At 40.1% G+C, this 25,359-nt stretch overlaps 1 protein-coding gene across 1 annotated transcript in view; it reads right to left on the bottom strand.

The window, feature by feature from the left end:
- The window catches only part of REV3L (REV3 like, DNA directed polymerase zeta catalytic subunit), a gene marked incomplete at its 5' end in the record, with an annotated part of 119,161 nt that extends 94,989 nt beyond the window's left edge, over positions 1-24,172 (bottom strand). The window contains one exon of the mRNA XM_080616497.1: positions 24,034-24,172. Coding sequence (XP_080472623.1) covers positions 24,034-24,172 — 139 coding nt within the window. The remainder of the gene's footprint in view (positions 1-24,033) is intronic.
- Positions 24,173-25,359: the final 1,187 nt, after the last annotated feature.

Genomic DNA, 25,359 nt, shown 5'->3' with positions numbered 1-25,359 from the left:
GTAAATACGATGATGTTAGTTGCCCCTTGATTGACCACATTATCTCTCCATTCCACATGAGAGTTCTCCAATGATTCATTCTGACTTGTATTTCATCAACATGGGTTGTGTAATGTATGACTGAGTAAAAAAAAATCTCTTACAGCAAGAGGTGGATTTCCTTCAGCAGATGGGCTTGACTATTTGGAAACATTTTTGTTTCCCAGACAATACTGTCCAGTGTTTTGCAATGACCTCTCACACTCTCAGGGAGGCACAAAGGCAATGATAGTGCCAGGAAGGTCTCTCAGTGCCATAAATCAGAGCAGTATCAGTGAAATACTAATACTGCCATAAATAAACAAATCTGTCTAGAAATAAAGATAACTGTTTCAAATAATGCTGTGATGCTGTATTTTGCGTTACCATACTTGATACTGAAATGCTCAACACCAACAGGAACAAACGTACACTTGCTTTAGAAAAGAACACCAGAGGCTTTCTATTTGTTATTTTACACAGCACAGAATCAGACCATCAGGTCTGGCCTGACCCTGTGCTCTACTGAAACTGCTTTTTACAGGGTTACTTTTTTATACACTACAAAGACGTTGGAATAAAAATAGACTGGGTATGCCAAATTACATTTCTGTTTACTAAAATACTAGCTTTATTTGGCTGAAACATTTGCCCAAAGCTTTCTGTAGACCTAACCAGATCAAACATTACCTGAAAAAGTATCTCGTGTCTTTTACCTCTTTTTGGAGAAGGGTTTTATGACACAAAGGAAACAAAGAAATAGCATCTGCCAAAATACAATACGCATCAGAACTACTTAGCAATAATGAATACATAATAAAGTCAGTGACTCAACCCAAACATTTCTGGCTTTTTACCTGGCCATGGTGTGAGAGCATGCACAATACTGGCATCTTCTCTTAGGTCACAGTCAGTCAAAAGAATCCAATGCTACACATGCTAAATTATTGATCAGATGCATTTCTAAGGTTAAGCATATCTCAAAAATTGGTTTATCAAGCTAAATTTTACTCAAATTGTGCATTTAACAGCTGTTTTTGGAAGACAATACAGGCTTCTCTGCCCTAAAACACTGACCTCCCTCCCCCATAGTAAGATAATGGCAGAGAGAGACCTGATTACCCCAAGACACATTTGATAGAAAATGTACATTTAGCTTCAAATTCTGATTCTACTGTGACAGTGCCCACAATGACAGTTACACAAGATGAACACACTACAACCACTCAAAGGCTTTTAAAGTACAGGCATGATGTTTTCCCTGTCGCCCCTGGAAGCACGAGCACAAACACAAGTTACAGCAGGTTAAACTAGCACATAAATTTACAATGTATCAGCTGCTCCTGCCATGACAGTTTGCAGAGCTGTTACTACAGGGTAACACCATTAAAATGCTGCTGCAAAGCTAGCGAGCTCTCTCACCAGCTCCAAGATACAGAAAACACAATCTTCTTACCCATGGATTTTATCTATATTCCCAATACTTGAGGTTGCCTCTTCACACACAGATTAGAACAGCACAAGTCAGTAAGCTCTGAGATAACACAAGGAGCGTAATGGGGAACTGGAACTCATACCTTCCAGGATATTACAAACCCAGAAGTTAACCTGGTCATCCAGTAAGTCACACAACAAAAGCAGTCATTCTAGAAAGATCCATTTAGGATCTTAAAGATCTAGCTCAAGGAGACAAGAAGAACACCAATTTCCTTTAACATGCAGTTCAAAATCCCTTAAACTCCTCTCTCTCAAAAATCTTTGCTTCATATTTGTTTGAGCTGTTGTTTGAATTCGACTAGCTTAAATTTTAGGCATTTGTTCTTCCCATGGTTTTCTACATTAGATCAGAAGTTCTCATCATTTCTTCACAAGCTCCTACTACAATCTAACCAAAATGTATCTTAATATCCTCTGGAGGAGGAAAAAACATGTTTGAGCTATGTACGGAGCCTTCTATGTTTTTTCAACATAATTTAAAATATATTGGCACAGAAATTGGACACACTGCTTGTCACATTTGTTTCACAAATGCTACCTTCAACCTCCTAAGCATTTTCCTGCTATTAACATAACCAAAAATTACATTAGCTCTTTTATCATTACACTGATACTCACTCAACTGCTGGTCTTCAATGACCCAAAATTCTTTTAGCAGTCACTGTTTTCTGTACAATGGGCACTGCTTACACTCTTTGTTCTTACATACAACATCCCACTCTGAATACCCGAACTCTATCAGGTGATTTACATAACTATGTATGACTGCTGCACTATTTCACTTTCTGCAATTCTTTTCCTTCCTTGAATTCTATTAATATTATACATTATTGATATAAAATAATTTCACAGCCATTTTGCACTAAAAATAGTTTATTATAAATATTATAACCAGTAGCTTATCATATGAAATATTTATGCTCTTGAAAGGGATTAAGCTCCCTAAGTTATTAAACTTTCCTAAAAGTCAAACTCTAGTTCCTACTCTGCAACTACATATAATTCAGAACAAATGAAAGCATACAGTATAAGGTGACATGCTCACCTTAAATCACATTCATCAGTTTTATTACAGTTAGAATCAATATTGTTCACCAGGCCAGAAAGAGCCAGTATGTTTTTACTTCCTGGCACATGGTTAAAGAACAATAAAGCTGCAATAAAACAAAGAGTAGAAGAATACAAACATTAAAATACATCAATAACGATACCAAAAACATATGTGCAAAAGCATGCAAGAATTAACGTTTTTATCATAGAGCTCAAAACCAGTCAAATTGAACACAAGATAGATTGTATATTAAAACAACAATAACATTCCTAATTATATAGATTTTACCTCTATATATGGTAGTTAACAGCACGTGTGTGTGTGTGTGTGTGTGTGTGTGTGTGTGTGTTCAAACAAGGAGCACTCCACTTGAAATGTCTGCATTTTAAAATTTTACTCGCAGGACTAAAAGAGCAATGTCAAACTCAGATTTCTCTCATTCAAAACTTAAGAAGAGCTGAAAACTTGTTTTTAGTTTCAATTCCATTAATAAATACTATGTTGAAATGACTTGGGTATTCTTTCTTTTAATTGAATCCAACAGAATAAGTTAAAATGTTTCAACAGAACAAAGAAGTAAACCTGAAATACAAAGTAACTGGAAAAACCTATTTTAATGCATGTATATTAAATGCAATTCTTCTGTTATAGAACAGATTGACAGAATAGTTGAGGTGAGAAGAAACCTCTGGAGATCACCTAGACCGGTAGTTCTTTCTAGAGCTCAATGAGCAGTTAAACAGTAAAAGTAACATTTTAGGACATCACTACTGGCACTCACATTGGCATGGGTTTAAGAACTGCTTAGTTCATACCTCAGAGTTATTGTTTCAAGCTCTCTGACAGCTCAAGCAGACAGCATTTCATTAAATCGACTTGGTTTTGGCATTGAATGTTTCTTCACAACTACAACTGCAGAACTGGTTCTCATTTGAAAACAAAGTTGATAAATCAAAAAACAAAGGTCTACCTGTGTTCCCAGGATGCTTTCTTTTATGCCCCCTGGGATTGCTGCTATTATTCTAAGAAATTTGGCTTTATACAAAAACCTGCTTAAATTGAAGATGGCAAGGAATAGCATGTATTACACAAACCTGCATCCAAAGTTCCACTAACAGGACTTTGTTGATTCAGGTTTTGAAAATTTATGTCTACTGATTACCATGTTTAGAAAAAGCAGTCAAACATCATTACAAGTTTAATGCAAGTACTTAAAATCTTACTGTATTAACCTTTAGAGTTGAATGGATCATCAAAAGCTATAGGAATGATTAAAGAATGCAACAGAACTTGTATTTCCCATGCACTGAGAAAATAACCATCATCATCATCTAATTGGATCAAAGTGAGACCTCACTATTTATCTGTAATCAGTTTAAAAGCTACATATTTTAGTAATAGGATGGGTAACATCCCACATTTAAGTTACCCGTAGGGCTTCATTAAGCTCCTTACTACAACCTGATAACTGAAATAACAACATCTAAACAAAACACAGACATCTCACTGCATTAATCAAATGTCCATATGGACTAAGGGTTTACTGCACAAAAGTGAGAGTAGTACCTATCTGGAAAACAAAACCCAAAACAACAAACAGCACATTAGAAAGCTTTAGGACTAAATACTAGCTAAAAGAGGGAGCAAAGGGGCAGGAACAAAACTCGACAAAATATAATCTATTCAATTCCTAGGACACTGTACACTTTGTAAGTAAAAATGATGAAACCTTCTTTATCACAGTAACAGAACTTGGGGACAACACTGTAGATTAGTTATGAGAGGTAATTTTCTGCATTTCAAATACAATTTTTGATGAAGTTATTACCAAGTAAACATTTGAAATTAGTTTATTCCATATTAATTGTGTGTGTTTGTTTTTTTGGGGGGGTTGTTTGTTTGTGGCTTCATTGCTTTTTACCCAAGGGTTTACAGAAACAAGCATCTATTAAGTCTTTTTTTCAGCTGAAGGCAAAATACACATCTTGTAATCTTCCCAAAATGTTGTTTTCCCATCCTACAACTACTGGAATGGAACAAGCTACACCTGAAAGAAAACAAAAAGGACTAGAAGCTACTAAATACAGTTTTCTTTCCTGTCTGGTTTAAGCCCAGTCAGCCATGCAGCTCACTCGCTCACTCGCTCACTCCTCCCCCTTCTTCCCTCCCGCTCCCAGAGGGATGGGGAAGAGAATCAAAAGAATGTAACTCCCATGGGTTGACATAAGAACAGTCCAGTAACTAAGGTATAACACAAACCACTGCTGCAACCACCAATAGTAATAACGGTAAGGGAAATAACATGGGAATAGAATACAATCGCTCACCACCCGTGGACCAATACCCAGCCCGACCAAGCAGTGATGTAGCCCTTCCGGGTAACTGCCCCCAGTTTATATAGTGGGCATGATGTGCTGTGGTATGGAATACCTCTTTGGCTAGTTTGGGTCAGGTGTCCTGTCTCTGCTTCCTCGCAGCTTCCCCTCCTCCCTGGCAGAGCATGAGACTCAGAAAGTTCTTGGTCAGAGTAAACATTACTGAGCAGCCACTAAAAACATCAGTGTTATCAGCGCTGTTCCCAGGCTGAGAGTCAAAAACACAGCACTGCACCAGCTACTAAGAAGGAGAAAAATGACTGCTAAAGCTGAACCCAAGACATTTCCATTGTCAGATAAGTGATTGTGTCCATATCTTTGAAACAGCTTTTGCTTTATTCACATGTGTTTGGATACCCTTGCAGCTGGTTACCTCATGGAAAACTCAAAGGTTAGCAACCAGATCTGAAGCCCCTAGTTAACCTTGTAAGACACCATTCAGTGATTATGCATCTTCAATACTGGTTTTGTTCATCCATGTATTTCTAGTAGTATATTCTACTTTTCATGCTGAGGTCCTCTAAGAGCTTTTACGAGCATACAACGTCAGCTTACATGCCCTTTGAGAACAACTGCAGCAACAGAACTGGAGGACCACAGGCCCTCAAATAATTTTACCAGAATAAACCATAGCAAGATTGAGAAATAAACGGGATCGAATTCCAATGCATGACCTTCCCTAAAGCAAGCAGACTTGACCAAATCTGAAAGAACATGCAGGTTTTTAACAGCAAACTTGACCAAATCTGAAAGAACATGCAGGTTTTTAACATAAATGGCGTGATACACTTTTGGGCAAGAAACAAAAGCACTACTGTTAATTACTTAGTGAAGACACACCTTAAAAGAGCATTTAGTCTTCCTCATAAGCAATTACTTACATTTCCAAGAGTTGAAAAGAAAGGCTGTCTGCCTGAAGCCATGCAACAACTTCACACTAATCTTCTAGTGTCAGGAGACAGAAGTAGTTCATCCAGGTTCAGAAGTACACTGACAAATCATACCTCCCCTTTTGTTTTTTCTCATCCCTGAGGTCTGTTGGACAGTTATTGCTGCGGTTAACTCACAGGCCTTAAAGATTACTAATTAGTAAAATGCTTTTGGGCTATTGAAATGTAAAGTCAACATTATCTCATTCTCATTAAAAACAAAACAAGATTCTCTGGGTGTATCCAGTTCTGTAAAGCAATAAAGAGAACTATATGAAGCCCAAGTTAAAGTCTAGAAAAATCTCTGAGGATACCACTATCACAGAACACAAATATTCCTGTTTCTGTGTCTCAGATTTGGAAGTATTTGCATTTTATTTCCAGTACTAATGGTATCACTTTAATTCTGGACAATGAAGTCTATTTCACTGTCCCAGCTCCTGGTCCTTTTGAGAGAAAGGTTTAATTTAATCCTTTGAATAACAACAATGGCATTATCAACAGTGAGTTTAAGAAACAACTGACACACTTGAACTTGTTCAGGCATCCAGAACAAAAGAACCTGGAAGTACTGATAGCAAAGTTCAGGACAATGAAGAAAATTATGTATTTTTTTTTATTTGCTATTAGACCAAAAAGTGGAAATACGGTAACATAGAGTCAAATTATTTAGATCAGATTACCAGTGCAGCACTGTGCCAACTTATAAAATTAGGACTTTGTTTCTACTTTGCTTTATATTTCTATAGATGTAAGTAGCATCTCCCAAACCCCTACAGGAAATTGATGGGAAAACAAAATTTGAACCTTAACACCCTAACCATCAAACTCCCCTTCCAACACTATCGCTTCCAATGGACATTCAAACACTTGGACACCTGGAGGAAACAGACCATAACCAGGAATAAAAACCTGTGCTTAAAAAGCATTTTGCATAGGTAACACAAACACCTGATAATTTCAAATCATAGTCAATTAACTTGAATATATCAGAAGTAAACCAAACACAAAGTGCATCAAGAGCAAAGCACAGACCAATGGGAACTTCTCACGCAGGTGACCACTACATCATAGTATTAATAGCGATGGCTGTGGACTGGGAAAACAACCTGAAAATCTTGTATTACCTTGCAAGTAATAATAACTCCTGCGCAACTCTAAAGAGAAACTGACTATTAAAACCCCTGGAGCCCTAGCCCTTTAAGAGACAAAGAATTCATTTATTTCTAGGAAAAGCAGAAAAGAACTGCATCAAGACCACCAAAAGATGTTGAGATTGAAGAACAAAGGTAAAGCTATTTATTTTTTGTCTTGTCTTTGGTCAGAAAAACCCTTCACCAGTGTCACTGGGGTACTTCTGCACTGTCCTGTTCTAAAACGAACATCCCAGCAAATTTTGCATTCTGTTTATTCCCACATATTATTTTCTTCAGGGGGGGAGAAAAACCCCAACCAACCTTTAAAAAAAAAAAAAACCAAACCAAACCAAAAACATTGTTTTTAAATCTTTGATGACAAAGGCAGACTTCCAAATAAGAATCATTCCAACCCTATGCCTGTAGAAAAATTGCTCCTCTGCCTCTAATGTTGCTATTCATAGATCTCTATGCAGCTACTAGTCCAGACCAGATGACTGTAACAAATTCAAACACTTCTGGCAGAGGCGTGTTTATTATTTTCCAATAGGACTGTCTGCCAAGTTTCCCTGTCCAGGATTTTTTTTTAAGAAAGGGACTGTGTGAGCCAAACTATGTCAGGGGCTATCCTTCAAACAATTCTTTCAGAAAGTGGAAGTGTACTAGCACTAGTACACTAGATTTGTGTTTGAATATGATTAAAAAACATGGGAAGACACAGCACAGTCAAAACTTCAATCTTCAGAAAATAAAATGCTATGCTGTCAGGCTTTGAGATGATTTATCAGCACAGAATACTCCAGATCTTTAACACTTAATGAAAAAAGCACAAACTTGAATGGAATAAGCTGAAATTCATGAACACAACCATCTTTAGTTCCTTCAAAATATAACCTTTTAATAACACCTTTTGTTTATGACTTTTCAATACATATTCTACAATGTCTGTTTCCAGTCTATTGCTCACTTAGTTTAGCTGGACAAATCTACACACAGTATTATGGCATAAAGGCACATTTCTTGTGAAGAATTCTTAGAAGCACTGGTGCATACCATTATATTAAATGATAGTCTTGTGATTAAGACACCTAAAGGCAAGACAAGGAGGACAAATACCGCTTCAAACCCCTCATGACCTTGTACAAGTCATTCAATCCTTCTGTCTTCATTCTACATCTTTAATAACTAAATTAAAGAATTACTTTAGTATTTTAAAACACAAATCATTTGCTAACTGCATATATGGCAGACAGAAATGCAGTTATGTACATATATATGAGATAAATACTCAAAAAAAACCTCTTTGTAGGAATAGAATTAAAAGAAAGAAAAGTCAAATGTCTTTGCAAAGGTTCTGCACGTAATTCTCAGCTTTCAATCTGAACATAATCTTGAAAGGCCAACTTGAATGAATTATTCTCTTGCAAGAGTTTAATCCAATTTAAAATAACTTTAATTTGCAGAAGTATAAAGTAATGACCAAACAGAGAGATATTGCTTAAAAGGGCAGTGGTTTTATATGGCAAGTGTTTAGATTTATCTCACTTTTATCAGGTTTTCAGGTCTTGAAGTATAACATTCTGTGTAGGGCATGAACTAGGGAGTTGTGTGGGAGACAAAAACTTGAAGTTACAACTGCATGAAAAAAGTAGCAATCACTTAAAAATTATGGTCATAAAGAACTAAAAGTTTAACCTCATACCCAAATCACACATGAGACCGTGACTTCTGCTTATTCTCTCCTACAAATAAGTAACCACCCCTGACAATTATGCATGAGAAGAAACATAGGACTCTAATCATTGTTTCTAAATAAAAACATTTGTAGCACATTTCTGTTTAAAAAGTGGCCTTAAGGGTGGAACTCCTGGAGGCAGCCAGAAATATATCGATTTTATAGGAACTGTAAATATATACCTCTGAAAAATCAAGTCATGATGTTATGGAACCACATTAGCCAAATCATCTACTGACAAACTTACTTACACCCAACTTAAAATTGTCCCTTGAAATTTTAACAATGTCTCAAATATTAAGAAACTGTCTTAAGACAAAGAAAGATCCAATACATGATTTCCTACAATAATGGCAAGTTAACAAAAAAAAAAAAAAAATCTTAAAATGTGACATTTTTGACACATTAATCCTATTATTGTGGCTGCTACTATTCAATAGTGAGGGATCAAGATCTCTGTTAACAGACAATTACAGAACATAAATATTTGTCTCCCCACTGGGAAAAGTGCAACCCATTTCTACATAAATATTTATTATAATCATCATCATCATCTGCATTTCTCACTTTTTTCACCTTTCACTTAATGGAAATTAGGAGTTTTAACTGCACCCACGATTCTTTTAGTTTCAGTTTATTTCTCACTTTTGGAAAAGATCACTCCATTTTCATCACATTCTTTACTAACAGTAGAAAATATCTGATTTTTTTGTTTGTTTGTTTGTTTACAGATTTCTTAACTGCTTGAGCAAATTTTAAAACAAAACTACAACAATTCTAACCATTACAAACCTCTTTGGAGTAAAGCCTTTTGTCTACAATTGGGCCTACGTAGAAATACCTAAGCCTCATGAGAGATGATTTTTGGAAGCATTTTTAAATCTAAACAGTTAAAAGTACAGCTTGGCAACGAGCAACAATGATGTCCAGTTGCAACTGAGCTTATTCTAAAATGCGACTGAAGTTCCTGACTGGAAAAAGAGCTCTTGACCTCTCACTGTGAATGCTACAAAAACAGTCAGAGAGCAACCATTTTCACTACAAATGTGACCTATGCTTCATTAATTCAGAACTAAACTTAAGCTAACTCACAAAAGCAGAAACTATCTCAGATCAGATTTACTTCTGAGCTAGGGATGAGTGTACACAGAAGCTATCTGCCAGAAAAGCACTTCATGCAGTTGGCGCCCTATCCTTTTACATGGCTAGCCTCCAATATCAACTTAGAGATTTCCTTGTTCTAAATGCTGGCAGCTATTAGAACATAGGTTGACAAAACCCCACTTTTCTCCTGGTAAAATATGGAAGGTATCATGGTGATCAATTCTGTCGGTCAACTGAAAACTAATCAAAAATAGAAAAAAGCCCAAACAACTCAGCATGTTAAAAAAAAAAAAAACACCTGCTTCCTTACATACAAAAATCTGTATTCTTTCAATTCCGACCCCAGCTTGCAAACGATAGTATCAGAGAGAATAAAAAGTTCCTTTATATTATGTATTAATAATCACAAAACACTAAACAGTCACATTAGAGACTGCTTAAAATATAATGCTTTGGAAAAAAACAATCATTGTAATCAGATGCTGTAAACCAGCTGCTGTACTTCAGAATATGAATATTTTTTTCCTTTCATAATGTGAATTTTTAAGACATTACATAAAACTACCTCCAGATCTCACATTTCTTTCAAAATTGAGAGAATACAAGTGCTACAATGAAGAAAGAAAAACTGTACTTTAAAAAGCATCACTTCTATAGGAGTTTACTAGAAGTCACTCCTTCCGTATAGGTAACAGTATCATCCTTAATTACAAGTTTCACCATTAAACTGATTTTTCAAACAATATTTTTTTTAAATATTTTCATTTTCCCTAACAAACTCACAGTGACAAATGAAACATACACTTCAAAGTATAATCACAAGAGGCTGCACTCATACCAAATCACTCTGGTACTGATAGAGCCAAAGATTTAGTGGATAACTCCCCTATCACATACTTCTCCTCTCCTCTCCTACAAACTATAAAAAAATGAAGGATATCCATACAACAGTTGCAGAAATTTCCAATTATGACTTAACTGAAAAAAAAAAAAAAAAAAAAAAAGCTGAAAAAAATCAAGTTATATTAAATTTTAACATCCAAAATTTTGTTGAGGACTATTACAAGATTTGTAACCACTATACTAGGTTCTATTCTGTCAAAAATACTATGGTTCTGGGTATGCATTTAAATACACAATTTACAGATATTGAAGAGCCAGGCTTATATCCAGAATAGCAGAGTATCTAAGTCTATCACATCTAGTTACACTAGGAATGGCTGTTATCTTTAACAGATCACTACATAGTTGAAGAAATTAAGAAACTGTTTTAATAATGTTTAGATGGGAAATAAGCTGAGATTCCTTTATGAATGCAGATGGAATTGACTTACAATTCCCTAAGTTTTACATTTACCTCTTTTATCTCTTCATATATGTAATCCTCACATGAATACACTACCTCTAGTACTAGCAGTATCCTGTTTCACTGTTTGGATGAACTGAAACAGTAGAATTCTTCTGCAGAGCTTCAGTGTCTGCAGTAATTCAGAACACACAATTGGTAGAAAATGATCTACTTTTCCTTAGTTACTCATTACAACATCAATAAGCAGCTCACAAAATACTTGGAAACAGTAAGCTATTTTCAGCTGTAGATCAGCTGAAACCTCGTTACACTGTGTTAATAAAGAACCCAATTATTTGAGGAAAACAGACTGAGTCTACCTCCATAAAAACAAAAAAACAAACACTGTCCCCCAAGCCTCATATCAGCTCGGCAAATCTATTGCATCAGTCTTTCCCCTTCTCTTCCCTCTTCCCCACAATTCTAAGTGACTTCCTAGTGTAAAAACACTAACAAATAATCACATTGTGCATTTGTCCAAACACAAGCCAAAGAAAATCAGACTGCTTCAGAAAGCAACATTTATGCAATGTGACAGTTACTGCATCAAACTCTTTGACCAAGAAACTCCTGTTCAATACTGCATATCGTAAAACATTTAAAATCATTAACTAAATATAAAAGAAAAAAATTCAAACTACTGGATCAGAAAACTCTGTCTTAGAAGCACATGCAGAGATTCAAGCTTCAGCTGAGAGCTGCTGCAGAGCAGCTGTAAAAACAGCCAAAGTTTCATAATGCTCAGTTTTAAACATTACTTGTGCTTCTCCTGACCCTTATATCAAATTCTGTATCTTCAGATAATAAAAGCATTACACTGCAATCTTAAGTCACCACGTTTTCTCCTAAACCAACTTTTTACTGAAGGTTCTCTAGCCACTCTGATCTACTGTTATTTTTCCATCACCATTTTATCTCCACAACTTTACTGTCAAATGCACAAGCTTCAGCCTCTTACCATCAATGTACTGCTACGAAAATACCAAGTCCCCAGTCATGAAAAAAAAAAAAATAATTGCAATCACTCATCCTTTCCTTTAAAAACTACAGAATTCAAACATTCAGTGACATTAAATGGTTTAATGAGTTATATGGCTACAGAAGCCAAATTATTCATAAAATTAAAACTCTGCATTGCTAGTGGTTTCCATAAGAAAATGACACCCTAAAAAAGCCAAAGACTAACTTGTAACAAGCAAAATGTGGCTAAGGTTTTCTTTCAGCAAATCAAGCTTACACAAAAAACAAGTAGCATTTTTATAGAAGCAAGTGAAGAACATGACAAAGAGGCTACAGAAAGCTCATTTACACTAAAGAGAAGATCAGCTGAAGAAGTGACCTGCTTCTCACTGTTTTTGTTCTATTTGTTAAATCTGCCACATACACAGCTACATTTTTCAGACCCACCTATCTTTCTCTGACAGCAAAAGATATATTTTCTTGTACATGCATCATGCTGCAAAGTCAGGCTTTAAGTCTGGCTGGTTTTAGTTTATTTCTACTGGTACACTGGGAAGATGAACACCAGATATTCAGAAATGATTTTACTGACAATTTCACATCCCTTAACCTAAAAATAATACAAATTTTCATAAAAGCAGGCAACATCAAACATGCTCACAAACTGCACGGTGCTCATGAGAATACTGTTGTTCTCTCTATATCTCTTGGACAGTTCTCAATCTAGGGGGGGAATTTGTTTTCTTTCTCTCTTCTCCCACTGCACAGAGCAATAAACCTCATGTAACACCTCATCTACTTCCAGCCACAAGTCTGGAGATAAGAAATTTCAGGGGATGAATCAGCCCCATGAGCCAAAGCAAGTGAAACCAAAAGGGAGAAGCCTTAGATAACTGGTCCCTGTTGTTGCAGCTCTAACATCAATATTTTCCGCAGTCCTGGCTCTCAGCACTCTCCTTCCACCAACCCCCCCCCTTCCCCAGCTCACCTCGCATGCTCTACATATTTCTTTCCATTCCCATCCTTTCTTTCAACACATCCTCCCCTCCTCCTTTTTTTCCATTCAGGCAATCCCTCCTACAAAATTCCACTTCAAAATAACGACTAACAATATTACCATGCCATCTGTTTTCATAACATATCACTCTTTCTACACCTTTTAATGCTCTGTTTATACAGAACATAATTTTTTTGGAGTGAGGACTATCCACCATTATCTGCACACTGCCTAAAACAACTGGTTTCTGTTCTTAAGTCTTTCATCTTTAATACAGCAGTGGTTAAAAATGACTATTTATTTCCTTGATTACACTTCCAACTGTTGGCATAAGAACACAAGCTCACCAAAATCTGACATGCTGGCACAATCTGTAAATGCTTAGCAGAACTTTGTCTGTTCTTCCCATCTACACTAAGGTGGGGAGTTTTGTTAGTGGGGTTTCTGAGGTTTGCTTTTTCTATTCTTTTGGGTTTTTCAATGCATCAGATCAAAACAGGAATATAGACTGTAAAGATACTAAATTAATCCCTGCATGGGAATTGCAGGTTTACAGATGTGCAAGTGAATGCACAAATTCTGTAAGAACCATACATAAAAAAACCCTCAACGACCTGAATTACCACGGCAAGTTAAATTACGTTATGCACAACATACACCACTTTTCTGATGCAAGAAAAACACAGGACATTTAAAACTGTATTTCTGACACAGAATACCTTTTTAGTCAAATGATGGCTTATATTCAGTTATTTTAGATCATTCCTATGTTTTCTGTTCAGGTAAAACATCCTATCAAAACCCAGAAAATACAGACCTAGGATTTATTACTTTTACATAGTTATACCATACCTGAGATAGCTACATAGAAGTTTTATAAATGCTACAAAACAAACCTCGCTGTAATAAAAAATGAAATGAAGTGCATATACTTTCACCTCAGAGGATGGCACGTTAAAAAAACGAAGAGGTAACAACAAAACACACACTGGAGAGCTCTAAAACAGATTTAACTCTTATGCAGTGGGGAGAGAAATGAAACTTAAGTGAGGAGAAGCAGCCTTGCAATAATGGAACATGGAGTTCAGTCATTTGTTGTGTACTCTAGAGGTCGATACTGAGGCCAATATTGTTTAGCAACTTCATTAGTGACCTGGACATTGTACAGGTGTGCCCTCAGCAAGCTTGCAGATGATAAAATCTGGAGGAGTGCTTTAAACACCAGAGGGTTGTGCTGACATTCAGCAGGACCTTGACAGGCTGGAGAAATGGTCAGAGAGGGACCTCATGAAGCTCTCCAAGCATGAAGCAAAGTCCTCACCTGGGGAGGAATAACTCCATACACCACTGAGGGCTGAAGGCAGACTGTCTGGAAAGCAGCTTTGCAGAGAAGGACCCAGGGATCCTGGAAGTACAGGAGGCAGCAATGTGCCTCAGCCACGAAGCAGGCAGATGGTATCCTGAGCTGCATTAGGAAGAACACTACCAGGAGGTTGAGGGGCATGACCCTTCTCCTATACTCAGCACTGGTGAGACACATCTGGCATGCCAGGTCCAGGCCTGGGTTCCCCAGTACAAGGCAAACATGGACATACTGGAGCCAGGCCATGAAGATGATTAAGGGCAAGGAGCATCGGACATACAAGGGAAGGCTTCATGAGCCAGGATTCTCTAGCCTTAGGAAGAGAAGGACTGGGGTCAGGGCAAAAGGATCTTAACAATTCCATGTACGTAAATACCTGATAGAAAGCAGTAAAGAAGAGTGAGTCTGACTCCTCCTCAGTGGTGCCCACAGAATGAACAACAGGCAATGGGCACAAACTGAAACACAAGAACCTTAAAAAAAACCCCAACCTTTATGTGGGTTTGGGTTCCACATTCCCCCTCCCCCCCCCTTCCTCCTCATTTATTTTGTTTTACTATGAGGACGGTCAAACATGGGAACATACCCAGACAGGTTGTGGCATTTCCATCCTTGGAGCTGGTATACCTGACCCTGCTTTGAGTAGAGCACTTGGACTAACTAGATGATCTCTAGAGTTCAGTTCCAACCCTAACATTAATCTGAGCGTAAAGACACACTTCTGTTGTTGGAAAGACAAACAGATAATACAGCAAAACCAGGTTGGTTTTACTGCTACTATTTCAGTCTACCAGTAAAGATGATTAAGTCTCAGTTCTACAAAGCTAATGCAAACATTCAAAAAGCTAAAGTATCTGGTATCAAGTATTTCTAAAACCAGATTAATTTTACCTCAATGTATGAAACTGCCTGTGATTTCTTCTAATTTCCTACAGACAGCAGGTAAAATAGGTTTCCCTGCTTACAAATGTGAATGCCACAAAACCATTTGCTTAACAGTCAATGGGTAAAACCATACAAGAACATGAAGGAAGATTCACCTGCAATGAAAGTCCTTTGTAACATTTTTGCTAGGTTAAATTGATAACTTTTAAAAAGGAAATATAAAAGCTGCTATATCAAGAACTCCAGGAAATAACCTCTTCATCTGGATAATATATATAACAGGGTGGCAGCAAGAGAAATTTGTTCATTACTGATCTGAAAGCAGTACCTGCAGAAGTGAGGGCTGAATCAGTTTCCAATTCCCACTGCTTAAAATCTGTGCTACGCAGAAACCCACCTAGGTAGTTTCAAACACAAAATGAAAGACTCGTTATATATCTCATTATACAAAATTCAGAAAACTTGCATTGTAAACCTCCCCTGAGGAGTAATGCCAAGTATTGTGGATTAGGTGCAACATTCCAAAGCCCTTTCAATATTCTCACCGAGTATCACGTGTTGATACTGAGCCTAAAATAGGACATACAGCCTTGCTGTAGTAAACACTGGTTTAGTCAGCAAACAGTAGAGGCACAACTTGAATGTAAATAAGCAGTGGCTGCTCCTACTTTCTTTGTAACTTTTAGGAAATGAAGTTGTCACTGGGGGACAGACACAACCTGGCAATGGTCTCTGTAGTGAATATTCTTTCATTTCTTCTTTTCAAATCTGAATCAGTTTTCACTAACATTGCCAAAACCTACCAGTAAGTTTTGCAGGTGTAGGGTAATCAACTCAAAGACAGCTCCTTGGCAACCTTTCCACATCATTTGGATGCAACTGTGTTTACCTGGACACAAGAACAGGCTGTACAGAGCACCTGGATACTCACTGCTGATGAGAGCAATCTCAGTAATCACAGAATGGTTGAGGTTGGAAGGGACCTCTGGATGTCACGTGATCCAAAACCCCTGCTCCAGCAAGGGCATGTAGAGCTGGCTGCCCAAGAACCACAGCCAGACGGCTTTTGAATATCTCCAAGTACGATTCCACAACCTGAGAATCTGAGAAGGCACGCACATGTACGCCAAGGTCATATAACATGAACTCATAAACATGCAGTCAACATGATGGACTGCATATATATATATCTACCTGAGCAGGGGAAGAAGTTATCTGAAATGGCCGTCTGCATGCTGATTACAGAAAGGCTGGAGCATACAGACATCAAAGGGTTCCCTAATAAGCCATATGGTCCACCCCAGCCAGCAAGTGTGAAGTTTTATTTAAATGCCCTGCCAAAAAACCCACAAATTTCTACACACCTTGTAACTTCTCTGTAATAAAAAGCAGCTCTTTAAAGAAAAGAACCTTAACAAACATGCATGAATTAAGCCTATGCAAACACTGGCATTTCAGACAGTCCCTATATCTAGTACAAACTTTCCTGGTATTTGTTTAGATTCTTCTATATTTGTGTTCTATTCTCAGTCTTGAAGTAACTGTAACACAAGCAGAGAAATACTGCCTGTTTGCAAGCTTATATACTAGATTATTCCACTGCATTTCTCAAAATTATTGGTTTCACCAGAATACATGCAGGTATCATGAATAACAGTGCAATTACAGCTGAACTATACAGATTTCATGGCAGATCTTTGCAATCAGTTCTTGAACCTTGTTAATCAAGCCTAGGCCTTAATGCTGTAATTGTTATCCCAACTACCTTTGACAGCATATTAAAAAACATTATTTTATTGTTTGGATTAATTTATTAGTGGGCAGGGTAGCAGCACAGACATACCAGTGCTTGTAGACAGTAGCTTCTTCATTGTACTATCAGTTCTGCAATTGATTTGATGTGGCACCTTAAGCAAATCCATTCTTTTCTTTACACAGGTATACCTAGCTACGTGTCTGTCATGAACATGTCTTTGAATTGTGAGATAGCAATTCAATAGACAGCGAAACGTTTTTCCCACAGAATATATTTAATACAAAGGAGACTTATACAGGAACTTAAAAAATGCACACGATTGCAACACATGGGGACAGTAAGTATGACATGGAGGACAGAGAGAAAGAAGCAAGTTCACCAGTTGTCAACTCAACATCCCGTTATGACAGGTAAGGAGGATTAGATGCTGGCTTTGCAATAGCTGGAGATTCAGAATGCTTACCAAAAAACAAACAAACAAACAACAACCAAAAAAAAAGTAGAGCTGACTAACAATCTCCCGTAACATGCGACTGAATCTCCAGTGACCCTGTCCAATCATTCTGAAAGATTTCAGTTGCTTCAACTGTGAGACTGAACATCCACTGTAAATCTTTTAGTGCGAGTGTTCATGCTGCCATTTTTCCAAATGGTTACATTTTCATTATCATCATCCTTCTCAGAGGCCCACTGCACACAGAGGCCAGTCAAGTCAATCAAGGGTAAAGGACAAAACCAGGATAATGACAACAGTTAGCAGAAGAGGGTATTAAATGATCAATACTGGAACTCTGAAATTAGATACTAAGAAGAAATGGATAGCATGGTGCTACCACACCTGTTTCCTTCTTCCACAGATTTATCTTGTCTACTCAGACTGAAAAAATTACTAAGCAGGAGCTGTGTTTCTCACTGAGTGTTTACAGATTGTCTAATCCCGCCAACCTCAGTTGCGATATGCATGTGCTACTCTGATAAAAATAAGAGAGACAATTTTGAGGCCAATGTGCTATTTAGAGGAGATTCATTTTACACGCTGAAGAAGCAGCTACTTCAACAAGCAGTAACACAAGTGAGTAACAGAACTGGAAGTTGTAGATGAGGTAGATAAGCTATTAGGGTATTTCTGGGACACTTACCATAAAAATCAGTCCCAAGTTAGATATTAAACCCAACAGAGAGGCTGCTGATTTAAAGTCTGCAGATGATGGAGTTATAAGCCCATAGTGTCAGTTATACATGTATTGTTTTGACTGAATTGCAAAAGCACAAATATATTCAGTGACTTGACCATGAGGTACTCTACAGTAGCAAACAGTATACTGGTTATGAAACTAATATCTGGATTCTAGTTACAACGTTGATTTTGTCACAGTATTTTAAGGTTTATTTAAGAAACAGAAGTATGGCAAGCTCTATATAGATGGCTACTAAATTTGCTACTTAACAAGTTTATTGCCAGTGGAGCAGAATCTCACAGTTTATTCAGGCAGCCTCTCATTGCTCAAACAACTCAGCAGGCAACCTATACAAAGTATGTAATGAATGACTCAAAACAAGGAGAAGGTTCTTAAAAACCAAAAAAACAAAAACCACAAAAAAATCCAAAATACAAACCCTTCACAACATACTAGAAAACACATCCTTTTAAGAACCAAGTAAGCCACAAACTAATGAACTCAAATCACATCACTGACAAAACTCAAACACTGGAAACAATCTCAGAATAAATACATTCTCTCAAATTTCTCATTTCTACCCTAGCACTTTTCACGTCTCACAGAAACGATAAACCTCTGGAGATAAGAGAAACAAATGAACATGAGGCTATTTTTCAAATAGCTCTTCAGAAGCATGAGGAGCCTGCCAGTGCAAGATGCAGAAATGGTATGCTGGAAGTGGAGCTACACTGTACAATGTTAGAAATCTTCTAGGCCATGCTGCAGTCCACAGAATGACCTCCTATCAAGAGCTGTCTGCTGGTATATTTTAGGAGAGGGTGTGAACAGGTAAGGCAGGGGCATAACCCCCAGCACAATGGCTGTATCCTATTTTGCATCCTCTCACTATGAAAGAAGTGGAAAATTGTAAACAAGTGCCCACTTCTGGGAAATGGAATATGGGCAGTAGCAGCAACCAGAATGATGCTTGGCTATGAACACTGGGATAATGAATCAAGGAGAGCACAGGGAATGACCACTGTGGACAGTGTCTGAAAAAATGATAGCAAAAAATGGTAGCAAAAATGAGGGGGGGAAAAAGTTAATCACAAGCTGAGCATAGAAAGAAGGAAGCTCCTGCAATGAGCTCATTCCTTCTCAAGTGAGCAGCAACAGAACAGAGAAAGACACTGGGATGGAATGAGATATACTGCCTATCCAGGTCAGTGAAGGGGGAAAGGGGAGGGAAGAACAGAAGAAAGAAGATAAGCAGGCCCCCTCAGTAACTCATACCAGAGCTACTGCTGCCAGAAAGGAGCCAAATTTGAGCTGGAGCATTTGCCTCTGCTTTTTTTCGCCTCTCAGAAAACCAAGGAGAAACTCTGACATCTACCTGAGATGCATTCCGATTTTGCTGCTGTAAACCCCTACTCTAAATAACACCTAGCCTCAGAAAAAATTCATAATCAAAACCACGTAAGAGTAACTTAAAAACATCTTCCTCTTTGGTTGAGTTTCCGTGCTGCCCTGAAGTAAGATTCACTCTTGGATCAGTGCTTTCATCATGTAAAACACAAAACCCTTTAAAAAGAAAAAAAATATATTAAGTGGCAGTTGAGGACAGCAGACTCGTATTATTTCTCAAATTACACATTTTTTTTCTTAGGTAAATTCCTAATCTGCCTTCTCCAAAGGCCCTCCTGTCAACTGCACACACATTTCTCAGCCTAACGCAAGCAATTTTAAAATGTACACCTATTTCTGTAAAGTTTATCACGTGTATCAGACTCAAATCACACCCAAATTTTCTCATTTTTAAAAAATATTTCAACTATCTGTTGAAATCGTCAACTCATCAGGTATCTATGATTCTATGATTCCATGATTCTATTCTATGATTCTATCTTGTATTTGGTTTACAATTAGTATCCTCAGCTACTTGCACTCGGCCTTGTTAAGTGAAGCAACAACTTAGCAACCTCAGCTTGTTTGTTCACGTCTCTCCTAATGTGACATCTAGTCTCACTCTGATTTCTTTATGGATGTATTTACAGTTTGGTTCTGTCTTCCTGCAGTTGAATAAGCACCTGACAGAAACACCCAACTGAGCATCTGCATACTTATTTTGAAGTGATCAGTGAAGAGCTTGAAATGGCCAAAAGCTAGCAGGAAATAAATCAAAACTGTGATACATCCATACACCACAACTTAGCAACAAGAATGACAATTCAAGAAATACCAATTAAAAAAAAGACCATCCATAAACAGAAAATTCAATTTTCATTATGATTTCACTCTTATAAAGAGGCCTTGCAATTTCTCAAAGGTTTTTTTTGTTTGTTTGTGGGTTTTTTATAAAAAGCATTTACAGAAATTCCTAGGTAGCAGACAAGAAACACTGTCTGAGAAGACAATGAAACTGTTTCATAGATGAGCACTACCTGATGAATTAAAACCTATTCTTTCTAAATGTAAGCAGCAGTATTACAAGACTCCTTTAGAGATACAAAGACTACTATATTCAATAATATCTACAATCTTATACAATAAAGTATTAACACTGCTTTCATTGCATTACCACCATGGCAGTGTTGTAGCATTTCTGAAATTATACTTTTGTCCAAGTCACTATGCCAACAGGCATGCCAGTCTGCTTCAAGCACCAAATGGCTAAAATGAAACGAAATGGCTCAAACAGCTAAGATGCATTCAAATATAAATTCAAGTTGTCCTTCACCTTTTGCTACTGTAGTCAGAATTTCACTCTCTATATTTCACAAAACAACAGAAAATGACAGATCTTTGAGCTTAAATAAAACTTTGATTCCCTGCCCTTCAAGCTCTTACTATACAAATATGTAGAACATCAAGAGATGACTTGCATAATCTTGCCAAATACAATTAAATTTCTTCTTTGAAAGACCTAAAGAAGTTGTCAAATGTTATTGCCAACAGAGTCCATTCTAGGAGTTCATCCTTTCATTATTTCTAATTAAATGTCTGGGTTTTACCTCCCCCAACCACCATGACACAAACCACTAAGTATTATAGATTGTACCAGCAAACCTTTAGAAATCAATTGTTGAGTACAGGATTACATGAAAGCCCTCAAAGATAAGAACACTGGCAGTCCTCGGCATTCATATACCACACTGAGCACAAACTCCACAAGAGGCAGAAAGCATGGATAGGTGCCTTCAGAACCAATGTCCACAGCTGATGCAAGGCACAAGATATAGTGCTGCTAGACATTTGACTTTCTAAACGTCTGCCTAAGCCATTTCCACATACCAATCAATCCCCCTTCACTCAGCAGGTGGAACTTGGAGTCAGCTCTGAACCTGGCTTCCAATTAGCTGCACAGCATGGACACACAACTTTAAACATATTAAGATTTGTGCAGAGTTAATAACGCCGGAGGTGAAGCAGCCTACATGGACATAGTAGTCTGCTGTCATGTAGGCAGCATGGCAACTGAGTACCTTTCCTGCAGGCAAGACATAAAAGTTAAACACAATGAGAAGGGTTATGCTTATCCAGACCCACTCAAGTGCAGATATGCATCACACTGCCTGCAAGCCAAACAATAAGTACATCCCACTGTTATACAGTGTAAGTTTTTTTACTATTTCTTCTTCCCCAAAGAAAATGTCAATGTAGATGTAAGCAGCTATACTCAATTTCATTTTATATTTCAACTCTCAAGTGAATAACCGGATAGCCCTCTCTTTGTAGTCACACTACTTCTGACAATGACTGCTCAGGTCCAACACCTCTGAAAAGAGACAGAGTTTCATTTATCTCCTTTTTTAAAAAACGAAAAGGATAATGCAGAGATGTAACAAGAAGTCTTGTAGCTTACTAGCACACAAGAAAGGTACAGAAAGGAAAAAAAAGCCATTAAAAAGTTTAACAAGGAAATAAACAGAAGACAGCCAAGTCACGCTTCCTTTGCAGACTGTAGTGAAGTGTCTTCTCTAACCAAGACAAATTAGAAACACTTCTATTATGCAAGCTAATATTAAAGTTTATGGTTTGGGAAGCCAGAGATTTCCTACTGTGCTCCTAATAGCTGGACAACTAAACTACTTCACTGTTTACTTTATGATGCCACATTCATGATATGGCATAGCCTAAACATTTTCTTAAAAGAAATAAGCCTTAATGAGTTAACCACACGCATGCACAGAAAGCATGCTACCTGCCAGACAACCTCAGGCTCTACATTTTTTAATAATGAAATAGTTACTCATGTCATTACATAAATATTATTACATAATATCTCTTTTGTATGCAAAATTAGAACTACAATAAGATAGGTCCCACTATTTCAATATTGTATCTATTCATCCCACTCATTCACTTAATAATTCGGAGCTCCAGATGCATCAGATCATAACAGCTTTAATATCTCATGTTCCTCTGGGCCTAAACAGGTAATTCCAAATAAATAAATAAACCCCAAAACTGCCACTCCCCCAAAAAAAACCCACCAAAAAAAAAAAAATCTGCTTAACTATAACTGGGTGAAGGGAATTACATGCCTTTTTTATTATGTTTTTCCTCGTTGTCTTGCCTGATATTTAATGTACATACTAATACCTCATTTTCAATAGCTAAGTCAATAAAATATGTAGAAATACCTTAATGCCCAAGGTCAGCATTATATAAAATAAGTGAAAAGGGATCACAAGCAATGACACTTACTACGTCTAACATCTCAAAGAACAGGTTGTTGGTTGTTGTTTTTTTTTTTCCAACTTGGTGCTTAACGTATGGGTAAACTACAAGAAATATTAAATTTATTTTCCTAAATACCACATTTGTTAGAAATCTGTTCTGAGGGTCAGAAACATACTGGAGATGTGGGAACACTATAACCACGAGTCCATTGAGAAGAGGCAATGAAGAAGTGGATGTGACACTAGGAAGTCTCAGGGGGCAACATGTGGCCAGCGGTTAGGACGTTCCCTTCTGCACTGCAGCACCAATGCCTATCGTTTTACGCGATGTGTACCACGCTAGCGTAAGATCACCGTAAACCCCCACTTTGTAAGTACTGCAGAAGTCTCACTTGTAACCACGTTCAAAGGTTTCCCCTTGTACGCTCTCCCTTCCACTATTCGCCCAGCAGACACATCTCCCCGTGTGTCGCCGCCACCCCCCGGGACCACACGCCGTTATTCTGCCCTTAACGGGGGTGTGAGGGACGCGGAGCGGGCGGCTGCCCCCAGTGTTTGCACAGCTGCAGCCGCTCGCCCGGGGCAAGCCCCCACGCCGGCCGCGGCGCGCACAAAGCCCCGGCAGCCGTGGGCTCTCCGCCCTGGCCCCGCAGCTCCCCGCCGCCACCAGCCCGGGGGGGCGGGCGAGGTGCGCGGCGGGACATGACCCCTCCGCCCGCGGCGGCTGCCGGGCTCCCTCGCGGGGACAGCCGAGGCATGTCCCTTCCTCGCCGGCCGCCGCCGCCGCCCCGCGGCGACGGCTGGGCCCGGCGCGCTCGCTGGCAGGTGAGACGCGCCGCAGCGGCGGGTGCGGGTAGACGGGCGGGGGGGAGCACGACCCAGCCACAAAGAGCACGAGCTGCCGCTGCCTCCGCCACGGGGGGGGTAGGGGGAGCGGCGGCGGGCCCGATGCCAGCAGGACCCTCGCCGCAGCGGGGCTGTCCCCGCCCGGCCGTCGGCAGCGGGGGGCGGCGGCAGCAAGAACGGGGGTCCCTTACCTGCAGGGGTGGCGCCGAAGACTCTCACGACGGGCACCCGCTTGGTTGGGGCCTCTCGGAAGTGGGACTGGCAGGGGTCCAGGCCGGGCAGCGGGCTGCCCATGTAGTAGTCGACAGTCACGATCCGCACTGAGAACATGTTGTTCGTCGCCGCCGCCGCCGAGGCACGCACTGAGGGAGGGAGGGAGGGAGGGAGCGAGCGAGCGCGGAGCCCGCACGGCTCCCCCCGCCGCAGCGAGCGAGCGCAGCCCCCCGCCTGCCTCTCCTCTCCCCGCCCGCACGCCCCGCCAGGCGCGCGCACAGTCTCACGCACGAGCGCGCGCACTCGCACGCGCCTTCTCCTTCTGTCTGTCGCCCGCTCTTTTCCTCCGCCCCGCCGCCTCCTGCTGCCGCCGCCGCCGCTGCCCGTACACACACGGGCGCGCACTTGGCCGGGGCGCCCCGCGGGCTCTAGAGCCCGGCCGTCCGCGATCGCTTCACGGGCAGCGCGGGCCTGTCCCCCCGCAGCACCACAGACACGGCGGCGGCGGCGGCTCCCCGGCTCCGGGCTGCAGCTGTTGTTGCCATGATGATGATGTCACGGACGCAACCATAGGGGGAACGGGGAGGTTGACGGGCCGTGTGTTGGGGGAAGGCGGCAACGAGCGGGGGAGGTGTCACTCCCCAGCACACACACGAAGCCCCCCTCCGTCTTTCGGGTGGGAGCGGGAATCTTCCCGGTGCTCACCCTTCTCGTCTCGGTGGCAGGCGGGGGAAGGGAATGTGTGTGCTGGGGAGTAGGGGATAGTGGCGTGTGTGTGTGTAGGTGATTCGGCGATCGGCCGCGCGGGCTGGGCTGAGGCTGCGGAATCCCGAGCCGAGGATGGGGCGGGGAGGGAGCTATGCTGGGACACGATGGGGTTAAGCTGGGTCGGCCGCCATTTTGGACGCCGAGCAGTCTGGCTGCGGTAAGGTGAGTCTCCGCACGTCGCGGGGGCTATTAAGACATTGAAAAGAAATGGTGGGGGGCAGAGAAGGGGGCGAGGAGGGAGACGGGGAAGCCTGCCGCCGCCGTTACTCACGAGGGCGTAGCGGCACTGCTCAGGCAGCGCTCCCGCTGGAGCCTGCGCCCCCTTTGGTTGTAATGGCCCCTGCGCGCGGCTTGCGGGGCGGAGGCGGAGAGGACGGGTGGAGCGCGGACTGTGGAAGGGCGGCGGCGGTTGGTGCCGTTGCCGAGCGCGCGGGTGGCGGCGAGGCGGGGCCGGGCGCGTTGCGGCGGAGCGGCGGGGGCTGAGCCGCGGCCGCGTCCTGTTGGCACCTCCCCGCCGCCCCTCTGGGCCGATCAAC

The sequence above is a fragment of the Psittacula echo genome (genome assembly GCF_963264785.1).
Source record: "Psittacula echo genome assembly, chromosome: 4".
In the NCBI taxonomy this organism is placed as follows: Eukaryota; Metazoa; Chordata; class Aves; order Psittaciformes; family Psittacidae; genus Psittacula; species Psittacula echo.
Note: the sequence above shows the minus strand (reverse complement) of the source record. Positions and strands in the feature narration are given on the sequence as shown.